This window comes from Pristis pectinata, chromosome 27 (genome assembly GCF_009764475.1).
Source record: "Pristis pectinata isolate sPriPec2 chromosome 27, sPriPec2.1.pri, whole genome shotgun sequence".
Classification (NCBI taxonomy): domain Eukaryota; kingdom Metazoa; phylum Chordata; class Chondrichthyes; order Rhinopristiformes; family Pristidae; genus Pristis; species Pristis pectinata.
In genome coordinates, this window is record NC_067431.1 from 20595108 (window position 1) to 20622748 (window position 27641).

Here is a 27641-nt window from a genome sequence, read left to right on the forward strand (position 1 = left end):
CCTGGTCATAACAGTACCATCAAGGTGTGGATGGGGATGTTGAGTGAGCAAAGGGTTGGCCTACTTGCACTTTCTACTGAGCTCAAACCTGGAGAAGATGTGGTCCAGTGAATAGTCTTCAAGGGACCCATATCCCTGCAGGAGAGGTGCAGCAAGATTTTCTGGTGAACGAGAGGACAGTGTGAGATATTTAGAAATCTGGAACTTGCTTTCATGTCGTATCTTTCACTATCTCTGATGTGCCACTTTTATGGTACTTAAAGCACAGTTACTTGTATTATGGGTAAACTTGCAGTGTCACCAGGTATATCCTGTACTTTGTCTTCCTCTGGGTGTTGACCTACTGTCTTTTGTGCATCTGCTGTTTTCAGAATCTTCCATTGCAGCAAGTGTTGTCGAAATGGCGGAGCAGAGTTGAGTAGAAAATGCATGGCCACGTTTTTAGGTGTGTACTGGAAATCGTAGATCCTTTTGTTCTTTTCTCCTTTAAACCATTTAAATGTGTACTGAATTTGATACTCGTTATGTGGTCTCTTTTTATATTGGAGAAACCAAATGTAGATTGGGTGACCAATTTGTGGAACAGCTTTGTTCAGTTGGCAAGGGCAACCTGAGCTTCTGTGACTTTAATTCATTGTTCCACCCTCCTGACTTCTCTTTGGTCTCCCTCATTGGTCCAACAGTGCCCAGTATAAATTTGAGACAAGGCATCTTGTCTTTTGGGTATGTGCTGGGAAGGTCACTGATCAAGAACTGGGAAGGTGGGCATGTGCAGTCTCTGAGTAGCTTAATAGGAGGAAACAAGGGACAATGAAGGTTGAAGTACTGGATGGGATAAGTATTGTAAGAGATATTCAAAGATGCAAATCCCCTTAATATTTGCCAGAACCAGATGAAATGTGTATCAGGTGATTAAAATTGTAGAAGTCTTGGCCATTTCTTAGTTTGACCTGACTACTGGAATAGTAAAATTACTCAAGTGACATTGTTTGAAAATTAAGTAATTCCAGGCCAGTTAGCTTAACTTCATTAATGGAACAATTCTCGGAACCAATTCTCAGTGGCAGCACAAACCTTCACTTAGAAAGACCCATATTAACCTTGGGAAGCCTGCATGGATTTGTCAAGCAAAGTCTGACTAGTGATTTGAATTTTTTGTCGAGCAACAAGGAGGGTTGATGGGGGTGGACATCTGAGATGTCCAACTTCTTTTCTAACCAGGGCTTCCCCACACCACTCCCCCCCCACCGACAGTGGTCAAGAGAGCTCGCACCCGTATCTCTGCCATTTCCCACACCTCTGCTCTCACCCCCACCCCTCCCAGACTCAACATGGAGTAGGGTCCCCCTTGTCCTCACATTTCATCCCACCAGCCTATGTATCCAACACATCATTCTCCAGCACTTCTGCCATCTCCCATGGGCCCCCACCACCAAGCACATCTTCCCCTCCCCACACCTTTCTGTCCTTTTTAGGGACTGCTCTCTCCACGACTCCCTAGTTCATCCCTTCCCACCCATCCCGCTCCCATCCTGGGAACTTTCCACTACCTCCTTGCCAGAGGTGCAACACCTGCCCCTACACCTCCATCCAGGGACTCAAACAGTCTTTTCAGGTGAGACAGAGATTCACCTGCACCTCCCTTAATATCATCTACTGCATTCAGTGCTCCAAGTATGGCCTCCTCTACACTGTGAGACCAAACGTGGACTGGGTGACCATTTCGCAGAACACCTGCACTCTGTCCATAACCGTGACCTGTGTCTCCCCATTGCCAGTCACTTCAACTCCCTCTCCCACACCATCACTGATACGTCAGTCCTCGGCCTCCTCTACTGCCAGGAGAATTCCAAGTGCAAACTGAAGGAACAGCACCTCATTTTCCGTCTTGGAATCTTGTAGCCTAATGGCATGAACATTGAATTCTCCCACTTTAATCTCCACCCCACCCCACCCCCCCCACCCCCATGCTTCTTCTCTTCTTCCCTTTCCTAGCCTCTTTTTCTACCCTCTTTCTGTTCTCTCCTTGCCTTTGACCCATCCCCCAGTGGATCTGCTCTCCCCTCCACCCCGCACCTGCCTATCATTATCTCTTACCTGCATCTACCTATCACCACCTTGTGCCCACCCCACCTCCCCTCTTTTGTCCACCTATCACTGCTCTGCTTTTCCCTCCTATATATTGGGCTTCCCCTTTTCTGATCTTCAGCCCTGAAGAAGGGTCCTGACCTGAAACATTGACCACCTGCTTTTCTCCACGGATGCTGCCTGGCCTGCTGAGTTCCTCCAGCATCATCGTGTTTTTCATCTAGATCCCAGCGTCTGCAATCCTTTGTTTCTCCTGATGGGGGTGGTGTTTTTCAATATGGACTTCAAGGCTTTAGACAAACCCCACATGGTAGGCTAGTCAAAACAAAAACATGGGCATATGGGATCCAAGGTGGGAAGCAGAGGGTAATGATGTTTTTGTAATTGGAAGGGGAGAGGTAGTTTGTGGGTGAGACACAAAATGGCTACAAGGTTGATAGGGAGGGGACAGATGGGCTGGTTAGTTGTGCAGAAAGGTAGAAAATAGAATTTAATCCAGAGATGTGTGAGGTGATGCATTTGTGAAGGCCAAAAGAGGCAATGGAAAATGAAATATTAGGCATATTGAGTAGTGTGGAGGAACAAAGGGACCTTGGAGTGTTTGTCTGCAGATCTTTAATATTGTAAGGCAAAAAGGTCAGGTGGTTTCTTTCTTAAAAAAGAAAGGAATGAGTTCAGAATGCATTCCTGTATTAGCCAAGGTGTAAGATGCAAGAACAGAGGTTATGCTGGAACTGTAGGCTATTCTTGATAGGCTCGGGCTTCAGTATTGCTGACACTTCTGGTCAGCACATTGGGAATGATTGCATTGGAGAGGCTGTCTTTTTAAATGAATTTGAGGATGTTGTTGAGACTGGAAAACTTTGGCTGAGGAAAGATTGAATAGGCTGGGGATGATTTTTTTGGTACATGGGAGGCTGAGGGGAGACTTCTGCTGAATCAAACTGAGGGCCCTAAATAGAAAGGACTTGTCTCCCTTTACCAGTGCAAAAATCAAAAGGGCAGAGATTTAAAATAATTGGTCAAAGTCTAGAGGGGAGATGAGCATTCTTTTCACCCAGCAGGTGGTGGGGACCAAATCCTTGAAAGGCTGGTAGAGGCAGAAATGCCCAGCATTTAATGTGACTGAACAGTATAGAGGGATTTGAGTATTCTTGTACATGAAAAACAAAAGGTTGGCGTGCAGACGCAGCAAGCAATTGAGGGTAAATGGTATATTAACCTTTTGCTTGGGGGCTGGAGTTTAAAAATATAAGCATAGTTATAGTGGTGCAGGGTGTTGGTGAGGCTACACCTGGAGTATCGTGTGCACTTTGATTTCCTTTCTAATAAAGGATACGCTGGCACTGGAAACAGTCCAGAAGAGAACCACAGGACTAATTTGTGGGATGAAAGGATTGTTTCATCATGCATAGCTAAATATATTCGATCTATATTCTTCGGCATTTGGAAGAATGAGAGGTGATCTTTGAAATATACAGGATCCTTGGTGGTCATAACAGAGTGGACGTGTAGATGTTTCCACTTGTGAAAGAACCTAGAAATAGGTGGCATAGTGATGAGATAGGGTGGCAGCCATTTAAAATCTATGGTGCATTTGGATTCCTCAGGGTGGTGAATCTCTGGTATTGTCCAGCCCAGGAATTGTAGAGGGTGGATGTCTGGTGGTATCCAAAGAGGGGAATAGATAAATTCTTTGAAGGTGATGGAATTGACTTCTGTGTGGAACTGCCACAGCAGAGTTGAGGCTTGGGCCAGGTCAGCCATAATCATATTGAATAGTGGGGCAGACTTGGATGGTCTACTCCGTTCTTGTGTTCATGGGTGGCTGTCTACTTGAAGAGCCATGATATGCTAGGCTGCAGATTAATTGTTGAAAAGTGGGAAATGTTGGTTAGCTCTTGAATGGCACAGGTACCATGGGCCAACTTGCCACCACTTTGGTCACTGAGTTCACTTTTTCTTGCCGAGAGTGGTTAAGTTCACATGTGACTTGTAATGGTGTTTTGTGACAGAATGGATGTGGGAGAGGATGTTTCCCCTGGCTGGGTGTTCAGAATGAGGAGGTTTCAGGATATGGGGCGAAATATTTAGGATTGAGATCTTTTCTCTGAGGAAATTCTGTGGAATTTTCTACCCCAGAAAGTGAGTATGCCAAATGACTTAATGTATTCAAGAAGATAGATTAATTTCCAGACGCACATGGCATCAAGGAGGGTGGGAATATGGTATCATGATGGGAAATCAGCCATGATCTTATTCTGTGACTGAGCAGACTTAAAGGGCTGAATTGTCTACTTATGTCGTCCTGTTTCTGTGAGAATTCAAGCCATAAACTAAGATTGGAGTTGGGAGGCTTTGGGTTTAAGTTCCTTGCAGCATTAGTCAAAGCTGGCGTTGGCAGGGAGACTTGACCAATAACTACTGTAAACATAATAATTGTTTGGAATGAGCACTGACTAATCACATACTTGCGTATGGAAATCTGAGAGTTTGCTCAATCAAGTTGCGTTCAAGTGGATTAGGAAGAAATTTGGAATAATAATTGGGGACTTTGACGTGGGAGGAGCTGTGCTGAGGTTATGTGGACGGAAACTGACTACAGCAAGAAGGGGAAAGTGCCAATGGGGAGAAGCCATGGAAAAATCCTGGAGGGATGGGAACTCTTATCTTCCTGAGTCCAATCAGGAGGGTGGAGCATAGAACATAGAACAGTACAGTATAGTATGGGCCCTTCAGCCCACAGTGTTGTGCCTACTCCATGATCAATTTAACCCTTCCCTCCTACACAGCCCATAACCCTCCATTTTTCTTGTACCCATGTGCCTATCTAAGAGTCCTGTAAATGACTCTATTGTATCAGACTCTGTCACCACCCCAGGCAGTGGGTTCCAGGCACCCACCACTCTCTGTGGGGAAAATCCTACCTCTGACATCTTCCCTGAACTTTACTCCTCTCATCTTAAATAAATCTCCTCTAATGGCCATTGCTGCCCTGGGGAAAAAGGTGCTGGCTGTCCACTCTATCTATGCCCCTCATAATCTTACATCTCTATCAAGTTGCCTCTCATGCTCCATCGCTCTAAGGAGAAGCCCTAGCTCACTCGACCTTGCCTCATTAGACATGTTCTCTAATCCAGGCAGCATACTGGTAAATCTCCTCTGTACCCTCTTTAAAACTTTCACATCCTTCCTATAATGAGGTGACCAGAACTGAACACAATATTCCAAGTGTGGTCTAACCAGAGTTTCATAGAGCCACAACATTACCTCACAGCTCTTGAACTCAATCCCTTGACGAATGAAGGCCGGCACACTGTCTTCTAAACCACCCTATCAAATTGCGTAGCACCTTTGAGGGATCTATGAACTTGGCCCCCAAGATCCCTCTGTTTCTTCACACTGGTAAGAATCCTGCCATTAACCTTGTACTCTGCCTTCAAGTTCGATCTTCCAAAGTGATCTCTTCACATTTTTCCGAATCAAACTCCATCTGCCATTTGTCTGCCCGGCTCTGCATCCTGTCTATATCCTGTTGTAACCAACAACCATCTTTTACACTATCCACAACACCTCCAACCTTTGTGTCAGCTGCAAACTTAGCAACCCATCCCTTCACTTCCTCATCCAAGTCATTTATAAATATCACAAACAGTGGAGATGATGGAAGAATAGGAAGAAAGCAAGTGGAGTAGCTGGTTGACAGAGCCGCATCCAAGTAATTATTGTGTCTTGATTATGCATGAAATGTTGAACATTATCCAAAGGTTAACTGAAAGTAGTGCCATGGGGTATTTGAGAACTGTCAGGAATTAACCTTGCAGGTTCTTAGATCTTTTGAAAGGGCAATGTAGAGCTCTAAAAGGTGTGTCTGATTTATTCAAGGAGGTTCTGTGTAATGCATACACAATGTTCCAAAGGCAGTTTCCTGTTTAAAGAAAACTAGTTGAACAGCATTTACAATTTTATAAGATTAAATGATTCGTTGGTCTTTGACACCAGTGTCACTTGGAGTCTGATCAGGTGTTGTAGTGTCTATCAATGGGTTCATTGAAGGTGCCACACCTGCATCCGTGCTCTGTGTTGAGCCTTCATGAGCTTCCAAAGTTTCCCAGATTCTACAAGGATCCTAGCAGTTGGGAATGCCACGGATATAAAGCCTCCGTTCAAGAATGGAAGAAGACAGAGCACGAAATGATAGGCCAGGTAATCTGACATGTTATTTGGGGATGGGGGGCGGAACTAGTGGGGAGGAAGAACAAAATGTTTCATTAAGGATGCGGCTCAAGATTTAGAAAATCATACAATCAGGCAGTGTAAATGTGGTTTTATGAAAAGGAAGGTGTTTGACAAGTCTGAGCTCTGCAGATAATCGGCAGTTGGAAAAGTGGAATCTGTAGATCTAATGTACGTGGTTTTCCAGAGGGCATTTGAAAACGTGCCACATATACATAAAACAAACTCCTGCATGAGGTAAGATCACTTTGTAAAGGAGGTAGTATATTCATATGGGTACAGAAGTAGCTGCCATTGTCAGGATAGATGGGTTATTTGAATTTGGCAAGAGGCATCACTGGGAGTAGTGCAGTGGCCAGTACTACTTACAATCTATATTAATGACTTGGATGAAGGGACCAAGTGGATTGTATTGATCCAAAGATAGGTGCGGGGGGTAGGTGGTGGGCAGGTTAGGAAGCAAGTTGTACGGAAGATGGAGTTTGCAGAGAGGTGAAAACTTTCTCAGGAATGAATGAGTTCCTCTTTTTTTTATAGATATCCATAAGTCACTTTTGTCCATAAATTGGAAAATGCACTAAAATCTCTCTATGGTAACCATACCTCCACAGTATTGTAATGAATGGCAACAAAATCACATCAGACTGATAAGAAAGAACAAAAGCAGAGAGAGAAAACTAGTTCTGTTTGTAGGAATGAACGTATGGAATGAATGGACTTTTGAATTTAATAAACTGGGAGCTCATTTGTATGTACGGTTGTCCACAAGTCAGCTGTTCGTAACCCAGGGATCGCCTATTTTAGACAGGTTAAGCCAGTGGGCAGAAATTTAATCAGTGGATTGATGGTGCCTGAATTTAGTAGCTTTCAGGAAGGCTGAGCAGGGATCTACAAGTCTTGTGGTTGCTTCTTTAAACATTCCTTAATCTGCTCTAGAATTTTGAAACCTCAATTCCTCTTTTCATTGAATGATCTTTCTAGAGCCAAGAGTTTGCAATGACTTGTTTTTAAATAAATTCTCAGTGTAAACACTACTGACAGGCCTGGTATTTATTGCCCATTTTTTTGCTCCTTGAGGTGATAGCACCAAATTGTATGTTACTGGGAGCATGGATGAGGTTCTCTCCGCTTTCATTTGTGCTCTGTAAGGCTGTCTGCAGCCCAAGAAAGTAGGTTATGTCCAAGATGGGAGCCAGAAGTGGATTGACCATAGCTGTAACCAAGGCTGGATTTATTGCCGATTTGTGGCTTTCCCAATGACAGGTGGCATGACGACTTATTTTTAGGGAACTAAAATATGGGCTTAGAGTAACAACAACGTGACAAAACAAGGAAGAGCAAGTTGCTTCTGAAGAACATGAAAGATATGTAGGTTTTTGTAATGAACTAGTGGTTTTCTTGATTTTTTTTCCTCCCTTGAGTAAATTGAGGTGTAATCAAATTTATTGAACTTACTACAACAAATGCACTTTGCCGGGGGCAGCAGGTAACTGATACCCAGGAGGTTTCAGGTGAAGTTCTTCAGGTGGGAATCAATATTATTTGCACACAGAGCAAAATGCAATGTGGAGGTTGGTGAAATTCCAACGCTTAATTTCTCCTGATATCATTTTTCTGGTGACTTTGAGAATTCCATGGGATGTGCAGTGCAGAAATGCGTTGTTTGGCCCAGCTAGTCATGCTGGTGTTTATATTCCACACAGAGTTCCTCCCATCCTGATGCACCTCATCTTGTCCCATCAAAATTCCATTTTTACTTTTTTTGGCTTTGCTTATAAGGCCTCAGTGCTATACATTTCATAGATTCATAGTTTTATGGCATGGAAACAGACCCTTCAGCCCAACTTAAGATATATATTTATTAGTCACATGTACATTGAAACACACAGTGAAATGTGTCTTTTTGCATTACTCAATGTGTTGGGGGCAGCCTGCAAGTGTCACCACTCTTCTGGTGCCAACACAGCATGCCCATAACTTCCTAACCTGTATGTCTTTTGAATGTGGGAGGAAACCGGAGCACCTGGAGGAAACCCACACAAGCACAGGGAGAATGTACAAACTCCTTACAGACAGCAGTGGAATTGAACCCGGGTCACTCGTGCTGTAATAGTGTTACACTAACCTTTACACTACCGTGTAATGACCATCTGCACTAATTCCATTTGGCCCATATCCCTCTAAACCTTTACTATTCATGTACCTGTCTAAATGTCTTTTACCCTTTGTAATTGTACCTGCCTCTGCCACCACCTCTAGCGGCTCATTCTATATACCTGCCACCCTCTGTGGGGGGGAGGGGGGGGGACGTTCCCTTTAGATTCCCTTTAAATCATTTCCCCCCTCACCTCAATTCTGTGCTTTCTAGTTTTAGACTCCCCTAGCCTGGTAAAAGACAAAGATTACCTACCCTACCTATGCCCTTCCTAATTTTATAAACTTCTGTAACATCATTTCTCAACCTCCTTCACTCCAGGAAGAACAGTCCCAACCTATCCAATCTCCTTATAACTTGAGCTCTCCAGTCCAAGCAACATTCCTGTGAATCTTTTCTGCATTGTCTTCAGCTGCTCCCACTGCTAATGTCTCGCATTCTAACTATTTACTAGGTAGAGGTTTCCTCTGACTGTTTCCTGTGTTGGAATCTTCCCCTTAAATAGAAATATTTTGTCAGTTTCTATACTGTAAATTCCTTCCTAGTTATGAAGATCTCCAACAGGCCACCTGTCTTTCCTTTTCTGGAGAAGAGTCCCAGGCTCTTCATGTGATTCAATAGCTGCAATTTATAAATCTTTATTCCCTCTCCAATGCCTCTGTCATGTTTTATAATATGATGACCAGAACTGTGCATGAATTGTTTAGTTTAATTAAGATTCTATGTTTAATAAAACCTGCCTTTCAACACCTTTTTCCCTCAAGGAATGACACCTGGTTATGTGTGTCCAGATCCTTTTCCCATGCCACGTGGATTCTTGTTGTTCAAGCTCCTAAAAGCCTTTATTCTTTCAACGGCACCACCTCATTGCAATTATCTTGTCAATTATACCCCCCATGGGGAACCCTTGCCTGAAGGAGTGGATGTATCAATCCCATACATGGTGGCTGGGCTATTGACCCCAGATGGTTTGGTGATTCCCCACCACCACCCCACTTCCCCACCCCTTTGGCACTCCTGGGTTAGGGAGGGGAAATCTCAGTCCAAGGATATCAACCCAATACAAGCTAGACACAGAATTCCCTGGTTGAAATTAATTTATGCTACAAGCCTTAGTAGGTGGTGTAAAACTGATTCACAACTGAATCCAGGAAGATATTGAATTGGATTTTGTTGTATCTACTTATTCCAGTCCCTGACACAGGAAGAATTCTGACTATTTGTTAATTTTTTTTTCAGGCACGGCGAAGTGCAAAATCAAAGGAGGAGACAGATGTGTTTGTTGATCTCCATCCAAGTACAACCATTTCAGTGGATCCAGGTTGGACAAATGACTATAGTACCTGTTAGTACTTGCATGTCATGTGTGTGGACAGAATGTCATTTTGCCTACCTTTCCTCAGGGAAACATTATTTACTTTAATCCTTTGCTCTACTTAGCTAAAGAGTTAAAGCAGGTGGGCCATGGAATAGTGGGTTAAAAACAGAATGTGATGATAAAAATAGTAACAGCATGTAGTGAAGAACAGTTTGAATGCATTACTGCTTCAAATCAGAACAAAAACCCACAATAAACCTTTACCAACTTTTATTTAGCAATAGATACTCATGTACGTGGTGGGTCACATGATGCAAGGATACAAAGGTTGAGAGTTTTGTACTCCGCACAAGTGGAAATCAAGCTTTCATTATCTTGAGACTTCTACTGCATCATTGCAATGTTCCCTCTCTTAGAGGAAAGAGTTTGTTCTTTCCAAATATTTACGACCACTTAGTTTTACTCTCTTACCAGTGCCTACTATTGCTCATTTTCTTTTGCAATATGGAGTTTAAAAAAGCATGCACAGTGCTGCGAGTGTAGTCCTGCCAAGTATTTTTTTTATAGATTTAACGTTCCTCCAGATGTTTTTTTCCCTTGATGGCCTTTACATCTCATGCCCTTGTTAACAGACGTCACTACTTCCACTGAATTTCAGTACTAGGATGCATTTTTTTCAGTGATGCTGTAAACCTACAGCTTTTAGTTGTAAATCAATACAGAGCATTGAGCAATATACAGTCAAAACAAAGTACTGGACTGAATTTCTGGGATTGAAGTCTGCATGTCATCAGACTTTTTAGGAGTGGATAATATTCAGATGAAGTTAATGGGTAAAGAGACTAATGATAAACTCCTTTTTATAGACTATTTTTGTGACCTGCTCATAACACTTTGGCAGTATGTGGCTTTATGGATAATTTCACTTGGAGCATTTCAGTTAACTCCCAGATCTGACATTCCAAAAAATGCTTTCCTTTTTCCATAATTATCTTGCTGCAGCAACAAACAAGTTGCAGGGGTCATAAAAGGTTTATTTAAATACAAGCATGTCAAAGTCTGTGGCTAGTTCTTTCTGCTCTGAGGGGAAAATCACTTCAAAGAATCAACAGCAAAATCTAGATCATTAGTGCAGTGATATTCAACTGAGGATCTCTTATCCTCGCAGGATCTAAAAGATACTGCGTCACAGGTGAGTCCCGGCTAACAGTTGGCTCCCAGTTCCACTGGAAGGGTTAATCTGAGTATTATTTGTAGGACTTTGTACAAATTGACCTCCACACTTCCTACATTCTAAAATTGACTATATCTAAGTGGTTCATCGACTTCAAAGCCTCTTAGGATGTCCTAATGACATGAAGTGCTAGGTGAAGAGATTCCATTTTTCTGACATCTGAACTTCCTGGAAGTATGGGCACTTGTAGCCCTGTTGGAGAAAGCTCAGGATTTGTTTTCTCCCTGCCCTCAGCCTTCCAGCCCAACTACTGTTGTTGGGAGGGGAAAGTAGAAAGATAAGTGTGGCTCTGTTCCTTTGTGCTGTTTCTTATTAAGACCTCCTAGACCTTGCACCAACACAGGTTGAATGTCAAATGCACTCTTGTGTATTGAGAAGGACCCAGATAAAATGAATCCAGAGCTAGCTCTGGGGTCCAATCCCAATTCCTTCTGAGCTGGTAGGTTTGAGGATGGGTGAGGAATCAAACTGATAAGATATCTTTATTAGTCACGTGTACATCAAAACACAGTGATATGCATCTTTTGCATAGTGTGTTCTGGGGGCAGCTCGCAAGTGTCACCACACTTCTGGCGCCAACGTAGCATGTCCACAACTTCCTAACCTGTACGTCTTTGGAATGTGGGAGGAAACTCACGCAGACACGGGGAGAGCATACAAACTCCTTACACACAGCGGCCGGGTCACTGGTGCTGTAATAGCGTTGTGCTAACTGCTACACTACTGTGCCTACCTGAATCACATGCACTTGCACTAATAAATCTCCATTTTCCATAAGGCACCAATCGAACCACATGTGAAATGAACAAACAGAAGAAGATCATTATAACTGTACTCATAGTGCTCACTGTTTTGGCAATCATTGCTGTTTCTGCTTATTTTGGTAAGCTGACTTCCATTTTTTTTTAAGAAATGTTATTGAGGTGCTTCTCTGTCCTTCAATATCACTGAAGTTCTAGCTTGCTGTCCTACACTGCTTCCTTCCATTGTTCGCGGATGAGTCGGCATCAAATGTCCAGCAGATGGTTGGTTATGTGAGGTATCACGCTTGAAGTTTATAAAACTGCATCCCGCAGCTCATTGGGTGGGTTGTAAGCCTACAGCATCATTCCTAGGTGTTCAAACTGGGGTGGCGTTGAAAGGGGGCACATAATTATGGATTGTATACAATGAGTCTGAAGGACGATTGGAGTTGGAGGATGGTGGAGAGAGAGGAACAAGTCTCTTTAAAGTCAGAAAGAGAAAAAAGGTTGTTTGTGAACCTCTGAACTAGATCCTTAGTGCTTGCCACTCCCTCACCTTGCTTAAATGCTCTTAACTGTTTGGAATTTATTGCTGACTCTCTGCCTCGAGCTTTCCAAGAGAGAGCATCGTGGAGCTTCTCTGCCCTTTGTGTGAGAGCTTCCTGACATCACTCCTGAATGCCCTGGCTCTAATTTTAACACATACCCCCTGCTGTGCCCTGTCCCATTCCAGGAAGTGACTTTTCACTAATTCATGATCGTTTAATCATCTTGTACACTACCGTCAAATCACCCCTGCATCAGCCCTCAGGAGTCTGACCTAATTGTTGTTTAAAGGTGAGGTTCAATGTTTTTTTTAAACAAAATTTTCTTATATGTTGGCTCATCAGTTCCTCCCTGGTGACAAGGCAATGCTGATAATCCATCAACTTTGTTTGTGATCACTGGTTGTTCCTCTGCACACTTGTTCCAGTGGGAATCCCTAGACAAGGATTGGAATAAGGCGACCTTGGTAAACTTCCCACCCCAACAAGATTAGAGGGAGAGTTGGTTTTCTTATTTGAGAACAGTTGAGGTTAAACTGGTGTACAATGGCCAGGCTGGGATTCTGCTGCTTTCTGTTGATTGTCCCATTATGATTTGCTATGATGGAACACAATGGGGAATCTCTATATGAGCAAGTTATTGGATCTTTAGCTTCATTTTGTGCAACGTTGCCTCAAGTCGTAGGTTGGAGCCATTGTTCAAGAATCATGAATTATCTCACCAGTGACAGTAAGCAGCCTTGAGTTAGTTGAGCTTGTGCTGATGTCTAACCAACATCTTTTACCTTTTGCAGTGAAGGTTGCCATCGACACGTATTATTTCTTCTGCCCCAACACCTTTAAGTTTATTTCTCTTGATTTGCAATGCAATGGGATCACAGACTGTTCAGAAGGTGAAGACGAGGTTGGCTGTGTGTCAAATATTACCTTCCAGGTTGATTATCCAGGTAGGAAAGTCATGGGCTTCTGCACATTTTTCTTCTGTGATTACCCTGTTGAATGAACTAATGTATCCTGCCCTTGTGATCCCTTTCCAGTGCGGATTTACGGAAGCGACTCCATTCTTCAAGTGAAAGATCTAACCACCCAGCAATGGAAAAGTGTGTGTTATGAGAACTGGCAATCTAATCTCGCACAAGTAGCATGCAACCAGCTAGCCTACACAAGGTACTGAGAAGCAGCTTTTGGGGAAGATATTATACAAATCAAAAAAAACCTACAGATACTGGATATCGAAAATAAAAACAGAAAATGCTGGAAACGTTCAGCAGGCCACATCTATGGGAAGAGAAACGGTTAACATTTTGGGTCAAAGACCCTTTGTCAGACATTGTTCTCGTGAAAGATCTTTGACCTCGTGTTAGCTGTTTTTCTCCCCACAGGTGGAGCTTGACTTGCTAAACACTCCAGCATTTTCTGTCTTAGATTCAACTGTGACCCCATCTGCCCCCCTTGTGATAGAGCTGTGTGCTTTCTGAACAGTAACTGAAGTGCAATGAGACTTGGGGTTCATGTACATGGATCATAAAAATGCAATGGACAGATGCATTAAAGCATCAAAAAGCTAAATAAATGCTATCTTCTATATCTAGAGGACTGGTGTACTAAGTGATGCTACAGCTGCACAAACCCCTGGATAGATCATACCTGGAGTTTTGAGAGCTGTTTAGGGAATCAAACCTTGAAGGATATATTGGCCTTGCTGGAAGTGTGGATTAGATTTACCAGAAGGATACCTGGACCCTGTAGGTTTAATTAAAAGGAGGAATTGCAAGAACAAGGGTTATATTTTGTACGAATCAAGGAATGATTTGATTAAAGTTTCCAAGATATCATGGAGGATTACTAGAGTAGTGAAGGGTTTCTTTCTGCTAATTGGGCATCTAAGATTAGGAGACTTGGTCCTAAAACAGGTCCTAGTCCTTTCAGATGCGAAGATGAGGGTAGGAAATTCTTTATGTAAAAGAAAAATGGCACGATGCTGGGTTAATGGCCAAATTTAAATCTGTTAGATTATCGTCAACCAAACATATTAAAGGAATTTGTGGAGGGGGGAAGGAATGGATCATAGTTCAGTTGCTGAGTGACAGAACAGGCTCAGGGAGGTAGGTTGTCTTGAAGGTCTGAGTAGAATGGGGAGCTGTCAATGAGTGCTACAAAGTAGTGCCTCTGATGAAATGGTAGTGGTGTATGTGATAATGGATACTTTTAGGGAGACTGGTGGGTAGATCAGAGAATACTCCACAAGTAGGGCAACAAATGAGCTCTGGGTTACGTGACTAGAAATGTTGAGTACAAATCAAAGTGCCAAGTGAATCCCCACCTCTCATCCCAGGTACGATTCTTGACACTGTATTAAGAGCAAGAGACCAGACATCAGTCACTGTACTGGGAGGGGGGAGTTAAACAATTGAACTAGGAGAAGAGCTGCAGCAACAGAGAAGAAATTGGCTTCCCACCCTCTGATATTTAACCTGCCTCAACTAGTCTTCAACACAAAGCTGCACTGTTGCTGAATCTAGTTATGCTGTTAAATCATATTGCCTTGGATTCTTAGCTGAGTAATTATCCTCAAACAGTCCTGTGGCGACTGATGTGTTGGCCACACTTACAATTTTTTTTTCTTTAACAAGCATTGTTTCTCTGCAGGGACCCTATAAGTACCCCACTGAGAAAGGACCTCTGGCCTTCCTATAAGATAATCAATGTCAACAAAGTTACAAATCCAAGCTCCATCCAAAGCGTGTTAACAGAAGGGTGAGTAGCATCTGGTGGCCTGTAAGCTTGTGATATTCGATAAGGTGATATTCGATAAGATGATATACAGCTTTCACTCAAACCTTGTCCATGGGATCCCCTCACCCTGAAAGCTGATCCAGAAGATTAATGCATTTGGTAGACTGGATTCAAAATTGCTTTGGCCATAGAAGACAGAGGGTAGTGGTGGTGGGATGTTAGTCTGACTGGAGGGCTGTGACCAGTGGTGCTCCACAGGGATCAATGCTGGGACCTGTTGTTTGTGACGCAGATAAACATGTAGGTGGGCTGATCAGTAAGTTTGCAGATGACAAAAAAAATTTGGCAGAGTCATGGATAGCACGGAAGGTTGTCAAAGGATTTGGCGGGATAGAGACTTGTTGGAAATATGGGCAGAGAAATGGCAGATGAAGTTTAATCCAGACAAATGTGAAGTTTCGCACTTTGGGAGGTCAAATGCAAGGGGAATATGCAGTAAATGGGATATCATAAGTAGATAGGGTTGTAGTGAAGATGCACGGCATACTTGCTTTCATCAGTTTGGATGTTGAGTATAAAAGTCAGTCATGTTGCAGCTGTATAAAATTTTGGTTAGGTCACATTTAGATTATTGTGTGCAGTTCTGTTTTCTGCATTACGGGAAGGATATGGGGGCTTTGGAAAGGCTGCAGAGGAGGTTCACCAGGATGTTGCCTGGATTAGACAGTATCAGCTATAAGGAGAGGTTGGACAAACTTGGATTTTTTTTTACTCTCTGGAGGCTGAGGGGCAAGCTGTTAGAAGTATATAACATTTGAGTGGTGCAGACAGGGAGATGGATCTTTTTCCCAGGGTGGAGATGCCAAATCAGGTTTATTATGACTGACATTTGTTGCGAAATTTGTTTTGTGGCAGAGGTACAGTGCAAGACAAAAATTACTATAAGTTACAAAATAAATAGTGGAAAAGAGGAATAATGAGGTAGTGTTCATGGACTGTTCAGAAATCTGATGGCGGAGGGGAGGAAGCTGTTCCTGAAACGTTGAGTGTGCTAGATATATAGCTGTAAATACTAGAGGGTGAGGGGGGGGCAAGTTTAAAGGAGATTTACAAGGCAAGTTATTTTTTAACAGTGGTAGGTGCTTGTAATATGCTGAAAATCCACTAGAAAACAATTGTATTCAAAGCACTTTTTTTGAGAGCAGATTGATGGTTTTGCAAATTTCAGTCAACATTCAGTGAGAAAATGAACAATTCCCCATTCTGGGTTAGAGGAATGTCTTTCAGGTAATACAGCGCATCAGCCAGCAGGACAGCACTCAATGCTGCCTGAATATACAGGATTGTAGAATCTGACTGGAGGCATTCCTGGAGGTTTCATCACATGACCACCTGCCTTCAATCATTGTAGTGGGTCCTGAGAGGTTGCAGAAAAGACTTACTGGTGTGGCTCCAGGGATTAAGGCTTTCAACCACAGTGGTGAAGCAGGATAGCGAGTGGCCCATCTAGTAGAGCTGCTGCCTCTCAGCTTGAGTGAACCAGGGTTCAATCCTGACCTCAGCTGCTGTCCATGTGGAGTTTGCATATTTTCCCTGTGAATATGTGGGTTTCTGCTGGGTGCTTGCATTTCCTCCCACAACAACAGAAGCACAGGTTGGTAGATTAATTGGCTGCTGTAATTTGCCCCTGGTGTGTGGATCAGTAGGCAGAATCTGGGGATGAGATTGTGTGGAGATTAAAATGGGATTAGTGTAAATGGGTGTTTGGTCAGCACAGAGTTGGTGGGCTGAAGGGCCTGTTTCTCTGCTCTGACTCGGAGCACAGAAGGGTGAGAGGATGTTTGATGGTAGCGTACAAGATCATGACCAGTCTAAATAGGGTAAACTCGGAAGGCATTCCCATTAACAGATGGTTCAAATGACAGACGCAGATTTAAAGCAAAGGGCATGGATGCTGGGGGAGGGGGCTATGAGGTAAAATGTTCTTTATTGTGGGAAGTGGTGGTGATCCAGAACTTCTGTAAGGGTGGGAGATGGAGAGTCGATCAGGGCTTTCAAAAGGGAATTGTGTAAATGATTTGATAAGCCAGAGGGAAAGAAAAAGGAAATGGAACAACTCATTCATGCTTGGTCCCTGCAGAGCAAAGTATTCGGTCGCATCCAACTGCCCTTTACCCCAGTGGTGTTACACTTCTATGATTAACTGGTGCTTTAATGCATCAAACAGACTATTTGTACCATTTTTAAATCCTTAAAGAATGTAAAACAAAAATCAAAGTATTTTCAAATATTTGTTACATTTCTGTGTTGTGGAGGATGGAGATTCCTGTGGCGTCCAGGACACCCCCAGTGCAATGTCTAACCTCTGCACATTCTCCACCATTCCAGCGGGAGCTTCCCTCTGCCTTGATTGAAGTTACCCGTTTGCTTTGACTTGGTTCCATTCTTGGACCATGAGTTCACATTGCCATTAAACTTGGGAATGATAGAAAATTTATGGCATAGAAATGAGGCCATTCAGCCCATTGTCCATGTGCCAGTCAAAAAAGTGCCCTGCCTGATCACACCATCCAGTACTTAATCTGTAGCCCCACAGGTTGTAGCTTTCCAAGTACTTTCTAAATACAGTGAAGAATTCTGTTTCTGTCACCCTCTGGCTGTGGTTTCCAGAGGCCCATCACATTCTGCTAGGGGAAAAAACCTCTTTCTCTAATCCTTCTAAGTCGGTTTCTATCCTTTCTGCTTGAGAAATGGATCTTTGCTCAGGATCCTTGTTATTTTATATACTTCATCAAGAATCTGCTCAGCCTCCACTGTTCCAAAGAAAAGAATCTTTTCTCATGTTTAATTTTTTTTAGTCCTGGCAATATTCTCATAAATTTCTCCTGCAGCTTCTCCAGTGTCTTCACCACTTTCCTGTAATGTAATGATTGGAGTTCTGATCAAGCTCCAGCCTACCTCCTGTTTATAAGCAGCTCCAGCATAGACTCCCTGCTCTTCTCTATGCCTCGACTAACAAAATCACATAGTTGCCCTTCAACCATTACCCTGTGCCTCCTGAACCAAAACCAAGTTTGGATTGTCAGGGTGGTGCAGCTCCCTCACAGCACCAGTGACCCAGATTTATTCCTGACCTCTGGTCCTGTCTATGTGGAGTTTGCATGTTCTCCCTGTGACCACATGGGTTTCCCCCAGGTGCCCTGGCTTCCTCCCACATCCCAAAGATGTATGGGTTGGTAGATTAATTGGTCACTGTAAATTACCCCGACTGTGATTGTGGGTGGTAGAATACTGAGAGGGTATTGATGGGTCCATTCCTGGAATCATTCTAGTGAATCTTCTCTGAACCCTCTCCAAGGTCAACACATCCTTTCTTAAAAAAGGAGCCCAAAACTGCACACAGTACTCCAGTGAGGTCTTACCAATGCCTTATAGAGCCTCAACATCACATCCCTGCTCTTATATTCTATTCTGCTAGAAATGAATGCCAACATTGCATTTGCCGCCTTCACCACCGACTCAACCTGGAGGTTAACTTTTAGGGTATCCTGCACGAGGACTCCCAAGTTCCCTTGCATCACTGAATTTTGAATTTTCTCCCCATTTTAAATAATAGTTCTTCTACCAAAGTGCATGACTGTACACTTTCCAACATTGTATTTCATTTGCCACTTCTTTGCCCATTCTTAGTCTATCCAAGTCTCTCTGCAGACTCTTCGTTTTATCAACACTACCTGCCCCTCCACCTATCTTTGTATCATCGGCAAACATAGCCACAAAGCCATTTATTCCATAATCCAGATTGTTGACATATAACATGAAAAGAAGTGGCCCCAATACAGACCCCTGCAGAACACCACTGGTAACCGGCAGCCAACCAGAATGGGATCCCTTTATTCCGTCTCTCTGTTTCCTGCCAATCAGCCAATGCTGTATCCATGCTCATAACTTTCCTGTAATTCCATGGGCTCTTATCTTGTTTAGCAGCCTCATGTGTGGCACTTTGTCAAAGCCTTTCTGAAAATCCACTACATCTCCTTTGTCGAGCCTGCTTGTAATTTCCTCAAAAAATTGCAATAGGTTCGTCAGGAAGGATTTTACTTTAAGGAAACCATGCTGAGTTCAGCCTATCTTGTCATGTGCCTCCAGTTCTCCATAACCTCATCCTTGACAATCGACTCCAACAGCTTCCCAACCACTGATGTCAGCCTATACCCACTTGCCATCAGTTGTTTGAGTTACTTCATTTCAGCACCAATCATCTTAAACTTGTGTCCTTCACATCAGACATTAGCCACCGGAAATGTTATCTCACTATTTACTGTCTAAATCCTTCAGGGATTTAAACATAATTTGACCTTTTTTCCATACCCATTTCAAACACACAGAAGCTGGTGTGAGATCACATGACCCTGCCTGTAAATGTCTTGAGATGTTAAATCATTTATAATCTGTTGTAGGAAGCTCCCTGTATTAATTCAGTATAATGACAAAATTTTAATCGTCCCTGGCTCAACTGAGTCAACAATGAATTGCAAGAATGAAAGTAAATCAAGATGAAGTTAACTTTTAACTGAAAGTGACCTCTCCTTGAACTAATGTTTCCTTCTGTTCTCTGTTCAGGACCTGCAATTCCAATCAGATCGTGTCCCTTGTTTGTGCACGTGAGTTAATTATTTAGCTAAATGCTTAATAAGTGTTTGGGAAAACTGTTGTTTATTCTCCCGATTCTCAGTGTCTTCTGTGAAACCACGAAACTTTCTCATAGGCAGGGGCAGATGAATTACGTCAAAGACAGAGTTCTATTTAGTTTACCTCCTGGCCGTTGTCCTGTTTAAAAAGGCAAATGTTGATTAATCAGTGATCACTCATCAGTTAGTCTAATTCAGGCTCAGGCATTGGGCTACTTGAATGCTTCATGTTGCTGGTTGGTTCTTGGGGTAAAGGGGAGATCCAGTTAAGGTCACTGACCTGCTGTGGTTTCATGAGGATTTGTATTGTTTACTACCCAACTGTTTTCTCAGTTTTTTTTGCTCATTGAGCAACCTTGTCCTGTTTCTCAGCGACTTGTGTTATCTCCAACTGTTTTCTGAATCATTTGTGGGACACAGATGTCCCTGGAAATGCCAGCACTTATTGCCCTTCCCTAATTACCCTTGAAGATGATTGGTGGGGCACCATTTGGGTGGTGTAGCACCATTTTGGGTGGTGTAGCCCATGTGAAAGTGCCCCCAACCTTCCACTTCAGGGTGGTGTGTGACTTGGGCATGGTGATATTCCATTGCACTTGCCTCTTTTTCCAGCTGGATGGCGAACAGAGCTTTGGGGCAAGTGAATCTTGCAATTTTCTGCCCTACATCCTGTTGATACTCTTTGCAGCAATGGTTAGGAAAGCAGATGTTTAGGGTGGTACTTGAACTGACTGAAGTGAGCTAATTTGACTTTAGTGCTGGGCTACAAGTGTTAACAGAATTACACTCGCCCAAAGTGAAGAGTATTCCACATTCCTGATTTGACCCCTGTTGATGAAGTGTCAGATAATGATCCTCCGATTCTAAACCTGCTCTAGTTTGTGGTTGGTTCATTGGGGGTAAGGTTGAAGCAAGAAGGACTAAACCATAAGTGCAATTTGTTATAAAGTTGATTGAACTGGATTAAAAGACAATTCAAGTTGTTTCTGCTTTTCTTCTCCCCTGGTTGTACCCATCGCTAATGAATACCTCTAATCCCTAACTATACATTTGATAATATGATGATTAGTTTCGACTTTGAGATTATTTGTAATGTGATTGATTGTTTCAGGTTGTGAGCGCAGTGGCATTGAACGTATTGTGGGAGGGGAGGATGCCAACATTGACGAATGGCCCCTGGCAAGTTTAGCCTCAAGTACAAGGATCAACATCTGTGTGGTGGCAGCATAATAAATCCCCAGTGGTTGATAACTGCTGCACATTGTTTCCCAGAGTAAGTACGCACAAACACTCCTCTCCCCCGCAGCATTGTTCCACTAATCGTTCCATAGCTCAGGTTATAGCTCAAGGAAGACAAACCAGGGTAGGAATTGCACAGTGAATGGTAGGGCTCTGAGGTGTACAGTAGAACAAAGGGACCGGGGGAATACAGATCCATAGTTCCTTGAAAGTGGCGTCACAGGTAGATAGGGTTCATAAAGAGAGCTTTTGCACTTTAGGCCTTCATAAATCAAGGCATTGAGTTCAGGAGTTGGGATGTTGTGTTGGAAGTACAAGAAGTTGGTAAGGCTGAATTTAGAATATTGTGTGCAATTCTGGTCACCTACCTACAGGAAAGATATCAATGAGCTTGAAAGAGATGCAGAGAAAATTTATAAGGATGTTGCTGGGACTTGAGGACCTGAGTCATAGGGAAAAGGTTGAATAGGTTAGGACTTTGTTCTCTGGAGCGTGGGAGAATGAGGAGATCTTGTAGAAGTATACAAAATTATGAGGGATATAGATAGGGTGAATGCAAGTAGACTTGTTCCCCTCAAGTTTGGTGAGACTAGAACTAGAAGACATAGGTTTAAGGTGATATGTATAAGGGAAATCTGAGGGGAACATCTTCACTCAGAGGGTGATGCGACTGTGGAACGAGCTGTCAGCGGAAGTGGTAGATGCAGGTTAAATTTTAACATTTAAGAAAGGTTTGGATAGGTATATGGATGGGGGGTGTTTGAAGGGATATGGTCTGGGTACAGATGGGACTAGGCAGAAGATCAGGTTGGCATTGGATGAGATGGCCAAAGGGCCTGTTTCTGTGCTGTATGACTATGATGTCAGAAACTGTAAAGCATCTTCCATATTATCCTGTTAAGTACTTTCAGTGCAAGCACAACATGGGTTAGGGAGTACATGCTAAGCACGGGGAGATAGGATGGATGAGGTGGTGTATGGGATACTTGCCTTCATGTGCTGGGGCACATTATATAAGAGCTAGGGAGGTTATGGCACAACTATGTAAACCATTAGTTAGTCCACGGCTGGAGTCCTGTGTACAATCCTGGTCACCACACTAATAGGAAGGATGTGATCTGCACTGGAGAGGGTATAGAGGAAGTTGCCTGGGGTGGAGTGTGTCAGCCACGAGCAGAAAACTGGATAGGCTGGGTTGGTTTACTCTGGAGCCGAGATGACCTGAGGCAGAGATGGGATAGAGTCAGAGTAACAGAGCAAGGAAACAGGCCCTTTGGCCCAACCATACCGGCCAGGATACCCATCTAAGCTAATCCCATTCACCTGCATTTGGCCCATATCCCACTAAACCTTTCCTATTCATGTAATCTGTCCAACTGTCTTTTAAATGTTGATATTGTACCTGCCTCAACCACTTCCTCTGGTAGCTCGTTCCAAATACACATCACACTCTGTGTGAAGAAGTTGCCCATTGGGTCCCTTTTAAATCATTGCCCTGTCACCTTAAACCTATGACCTCTAGTTTTTGATTCTTTCCCTGGGGAAAAGACTGTGTGCATTCACCCTAATCTATGCCCTTCATGATTTTATAAACCTCTTATAAGGTCACCCCCTCGGTCTCCTACGCTCCTATGAATGCCTAGCCTGTCCAACCTCTGCCTATAACTCAGGCCCTCAAGTCCTGGCAACATTCTTGTAAATGTTCTTTGCCCTCTTTCCAACTCAGGTGACATCTTTCCTATAATAGGCTAACGAAAACCGTACACAATACTCCAGGTGGTCCTCACCTATGTCTTCTACATCTGCAACATAATGCCCCAACTCTGATACTCAGTGCCCTGACTGAAGGCCAGTGTGCTAAATGCTGCCTTCACCACTCTATCTGTGGCACCACTTTCGGGGAACTATATACTTGTACTGGTCCCTCTGTTCTAACAACACTGACCAAGGCCCTACCGTTCATTGAAAATCCTACCCTGGTTTGACTTCCCAAATTGCAACACCTCACACTTTCTGGATGAATGCTATTTGTCAATCCTCAGCCCACTTACCTAGCTGATCAAGATCCCCCTGTAATTTTTGCTAACCTCTACTGTCTATGATGCAATTTATTTTAACACCATCTGCAAAGTTACTACCATGCCTTGCACATTCTCATCCAAATCATTTATATAAATGATAAGTAAAATGGGCCCAGACTGATCTTTGTGGCATACCACTAGTCACAGGCCTCCCAGTCTGAAAACAACCTTCTGCTATCAGTCTCTGCTTGCTACCATCAAGCCAATTACATATCCACTTAGTTAGCTCTCCCTGGATCCCATGTGATCTAACCTTCCAGACTAGTCTTCCATGCAGGATCTGGTCAAGGCCTTACTCATGTCCATATAGACAATGTCCACTGCCCTGCCCTCATCAATCTTACCAAACTGTAACAGATTTATGAGACAAGATTTCCCATGCATATAGCTGTCCTGACTGTGGTTAATCAGTCCTTGTCTATCTAAATGCTGGTGGACCCCATCCCTCAGAATCCCTTCAGTAACTGCCCACCACTGATGTCAGGCTCACTGGCCTGTGGTTCCTTGGCTTGTCTTTGCTGTCCTTAAATAATGGTACATTAGCCACCCTCCAGTCTTCTGGAACTAAACCCATGGTGAAACTGATGCAAATATCTCTGCAAGGGCCTCTGCAATTTCTTTCTTAGCTTCTCACGAGGTCTGAGGATGCATTTGGTCAGGCCCTGGGGATTTATTCACCTTGTGTGCTTTAAGACTGCCAATACTACCTCTATGATAACTTGTATACAGTCCAAGATATCATAACTCATTTGCCTCAACTCCTTAGCTTCTATGATCACCTCCACAGTAGAAACTGATGAGAAATATTTTAAAAATCTCACCATTCTCCTATGGCTCCATACATAGGTGGCCATGCTGATCATTGAGGGGACCTTGTTCTCTCCCTAGCCACCCTTTTACTCTTAATATTCTTGGAATCTCTTGGGATTGTCCTTAACCTTGCCTGCTAGATCCTTCTCATGCCTTCTTTCTGCCCTCTTGATTTCCCTTTGTGTACTCCTACACGTGTACTCATCAAGCTTCAATATCTCTCATCAACCAAGGTTCCCTAAACTTGCCAGCCTTGGCCTTCACCCAAATGGGGACATACTGTCCCTGTACTCTTGATATCACACTTTTAAAAGCCTCCCACTTACCAGAACATCCTTTTACCTGCAGATGTTTTCACCCAATCAACCTCTGCAAGTTCCTGCTAATGCCTCCAAAATTGGCCCTGCCCCAGTTTAGACCTTAAATTGTAGACCAGCCCCATCTTTCTCCATAACGGTTTTAAAGTAATGGAATTCTGATCACTTGGTTGCAAAGTGCTCTCCCAGTGACACTTCACTTGCCTGCATTGCTACCTAAGAGGAGGTCCAGTTTTTGCACCCTCTCTGGTAGGGCCCTCTATATATTGATTAAGGAAGCTTTCTTGGATACACTTAACAAATTTCACCCTGTCCAAATCCTTTGCGCTACAGGTGACCCAGGTCAATATTGGATAAGTTGAATCTCCCACTAATACTACCCTATTATTCTTACAGCTATCTGCCTTGAGCAGGTGTTTGACTAAAGGCCATAGATTTTAAGATGAGGGGTAGGAGATGAATTCTTCCTCAAATCCTTTTACCCAGAGGGTGGTTCTGAAGGGCTGGTGGGGACAAGTACTCTCAAAATAAGTATTAAGATGACACTTGAAATACCATGGCATAAAAGGTCATAAGCTAAGTGCTAGGAAATGGCTTGGTGTAGAATGTTACTTGATGGTTAGCATAGACATAGTGGGCCAAAAAGCCTGTTTATGTGCTGTATGACTTTATGAAAATTTCCCCTAAATTTCCCTATCCAATGCCCCCTGAGCAGGAACCAAATACAAATTAAAGCTCATTCTATGTCATCCTATTGACCACTCTTTGGATATAAAGTAAACACTTCAATTTGCCAAACTGCAGGTGTCAAAAGTTCTTTTTTTTTGGAATTATATGACGGAGATTGTTTGTTCCAGGGAATATCAACAGATTGCAAACTGGAAGGTGTTTGCTGGAAGTGAGAGCCTCTTCTCTGGAGGGAGCACATTTTCTATCAAGAAAATCATCACAAATGGTGGCTACAAACCCAGTAACCAGTGACTATGACATTGCACTGGTAAAATTGAGATCATCCTTACCTTACACAGGTGAGGCATGGGTCTGGCTTAACAATGGGCAATATTAACTAATGTACTGTGTTTATTCTTTAGACAGCCAGTGTTACTCCTCTTTCAGGGAACTTTTCCATTTGAGCCAATTTACATTCTATGGATGGGGTCCCAATTCTCAGTAAAATTAGTGTAACAGTCCAAACCTTTCATCTTATTATTCAAAGCAACAAACAATCTGCTGGAGGAACTCAACAGGTCAAGCAGCATCTTTGGGAGGAAAGGAATTGTCGATGTTTCAGGTCAAAACCCTGCATCGGGATTTGGGGACTCTTATTCCAGCTAGTCGTGGCAACTATTGGCCAGGCACAGTAGTGTAGCGGTTAACATAACGCTATTACAGCACCAGAGACCCGGGTTCAATTCCGGCTGCTGGTTGTAAGGAGTTTGTATGTTCTCCCTGTGCCTGCGTGGGTTTCCTCTGGGAGCTCCGGTTTCCTCCCACATTCCAAAGATGTACGGGTTAGGAAGTTGTGGGCATGCTATGTTGGCACCGGAAGCATGGTGACACTTGCGGGCTGCCCCCGGAACACTCTACACAAAAGATGCATTTCACTGTGTGTTTCAATGTACATGTGACCAATAAAGATATCTCCTGTCGTTTGGGATTTCAGAGTTTAATCCCATCCACACCCAATGGACAGTTGTGGTCATACACACACTCTAACTTGCACCCAGCCCAGTTGGAAACATGGTTGAGACATCAGCTCATTGTTCTCCAAACCAAGAGGTGCCGCATCTAATGACAGGGCTACTGTCTCTCAACGTGGTTGAGGGCACAACAGATTAAGGCAGGAACCTGAAGGGATAATGACGCCACCTACTTATCATAACAAGAAATAGAACACTGGGAACATTCTGGCATTATGTATGAAAGAACTGAGTAAAGGAGTTCTAGATATTTTCACAAAAGATTAATATTTGCAAACTGACCACTTCAATGTTTTTGATTATTAAATAGTATCAGTTTACTATCTCTCTGAGGTGGTTTAATACATTATTGTCATTGCATGAGATATGTCCCTGGGTTTTACTGTCATTTATCTTGCCGTGAACACAATTTCTTTATATATAACTCCTTTCATTTCTTTCTCCAGATTACATCCGTCCAGTTTGTTACCCAACTCTGGCATGCCGATTCAAAAGGACAGGGCTTGGGTTACTGGCTTGGGGCTACAGGAAGGAGTATGGTAATTGTAACTTGGTTACTATTAGCTATGAGCAAGGGTGAAAGTAACTTAAATTTCTTATCTGCATGGCTGTATAGTTAGCATTGCCCATCTGCCCCACTTCCTTACAGCTAAGCTGTACCAACTTGTTCTGCTTTGGCGCCTTTCAAACACAGCTGAATACGATTCTCAGCTCTCTGCCCCATGGCTATACTATTCAGCTGTTCAGTTATTTAGCCATCGGGTGCAGCCGTTAGTGCTGTTGGCTTAACTTCAGCAATGTGGGTTCGATCCTGACCTCCAGTGCTGTCTGTGTGGAATTTCTATGTTCTCCCTGTGACTATGGGTTTCCTCCCACGTTCCAAAGCCATAAGTTAATTGGCCACAGTAAATTGCCCTGAGTGTAGGTGGGAGAATTAGATGAAGTGAATGGACATGAGAAGGAGAATACATTACAGCGAACCAAGTGGGGGAGGGACATTGGTATTGGTCTGAGAGCCAGCACTGATTTGATAAACTGAATGGCCTACATTGTTATGAAATATTTCAAGCTCTCCAATAATTTCTGGCACTTCCTAATACAGATTTGTAGTTCTTTAATGGCTAATTGTTGTAATGAACAAAAAGTAGACCTTTCTATCGTTACCTTGCTTCAGTGGATTCTGGGGAAATGTTATCAGGTGATTTTTCCCAATACCATGCCACTGACAACTAACAGTAACCTGCACTTATGTAGTGCACTTCAAGTACTAGAATACTTATGGCCAAGAGTTTATAACTCAGTAGTCCTTTATACAACACCAGTCAATTTTATTCAAAGATTATTTAAAGAGCAGAGAACACATAAATGACAGAAGCTTCTCAGTAAAAGAAGAGTAATTTCTGCACTGACTGAAGGATAGTTATTTATTTTGTACATTACCTAACATCTCCAATCTGGCTATAGCATTTTCACTGTATACAACTTTAATGTATGAAATATCTCCAGATGCTCCATATTCCAGCAGGATTCTGAACTAATAAGGAAACTTATAATTTCTTCCTGAGCTGAAGGCAGCACTTATTAAACACCAGAAAAACAACTGTATTTTGGCAGAGCACAAGAACCAATTCACTCCTCGTGTAACAGGTCAGGGCCAAATCAGATCAGGTGACTTGTGGGGAAGAAAACTTGTATTAATGGCACCTTCATGACCTTTTAAATGTCACTAATAGCTAATGAGGTAATTT

The 27641-nt window shown here is 43.0% G+C and overlaps 1 protein-coding gene across 10 annotated transcripts in view; it reads left to right on the forward strand.

Annotated features, from left to right (window-relative positions):
- LOC127583636 (transmembrane protease serine 4-like) overlaps positions 1 to 25200 on the forward strand; it is a 33809-nt gene extending 8609 nt beyond the window's left edge. For 7 of the 10 annotated variants that reach the window (XM_052039817.1, XM_052039822.1, XM_052039821.1 and 4 more), the window contains exons 2-9: positions 9719 to 9800; positions 11810 to 11914; positions 13114 to 13266; positions 13357 to 13486; positions 14969 to 15076; positions 19679 to 19719; positions 20858 to 21019; positions 25051 to 25200. In XM_052039817.1, the coding sequence (XP_051895777.1) occupies positions 9719 to 9800; positions 11810 to 11914; positions 13114 to 13266; positions 13357 to 13486; positions 14969 to 15076; positions 19679 to 19719; positions 20858 to 20976 (738 nt within the window). In that variant the 3' untranslated portion in view covers positions 20977 to 21019; positions 25051 to 25200. Of the gene's footprint in view, positions 1 to 371; positions 446 to 6179; positions 6295 to 9718; positions 9801 to 10651; positions 10990 to 11809; positions 11915 to 13113; positions 13267 to 13356; positions 13487 to 14968; positions 15077 to 19678; positions 19720 to 20857; positions 21020 to 25050 lie in introns of those variants that run through there. The other 3 variants (XM_052039823.1, XM_052039815.1, XM_052039826.1) reach the window with 3 other exon arrangements.
- The last annotated feature ends 2441 nt before the right edge of the window (positions 25201 to 27641 follow it).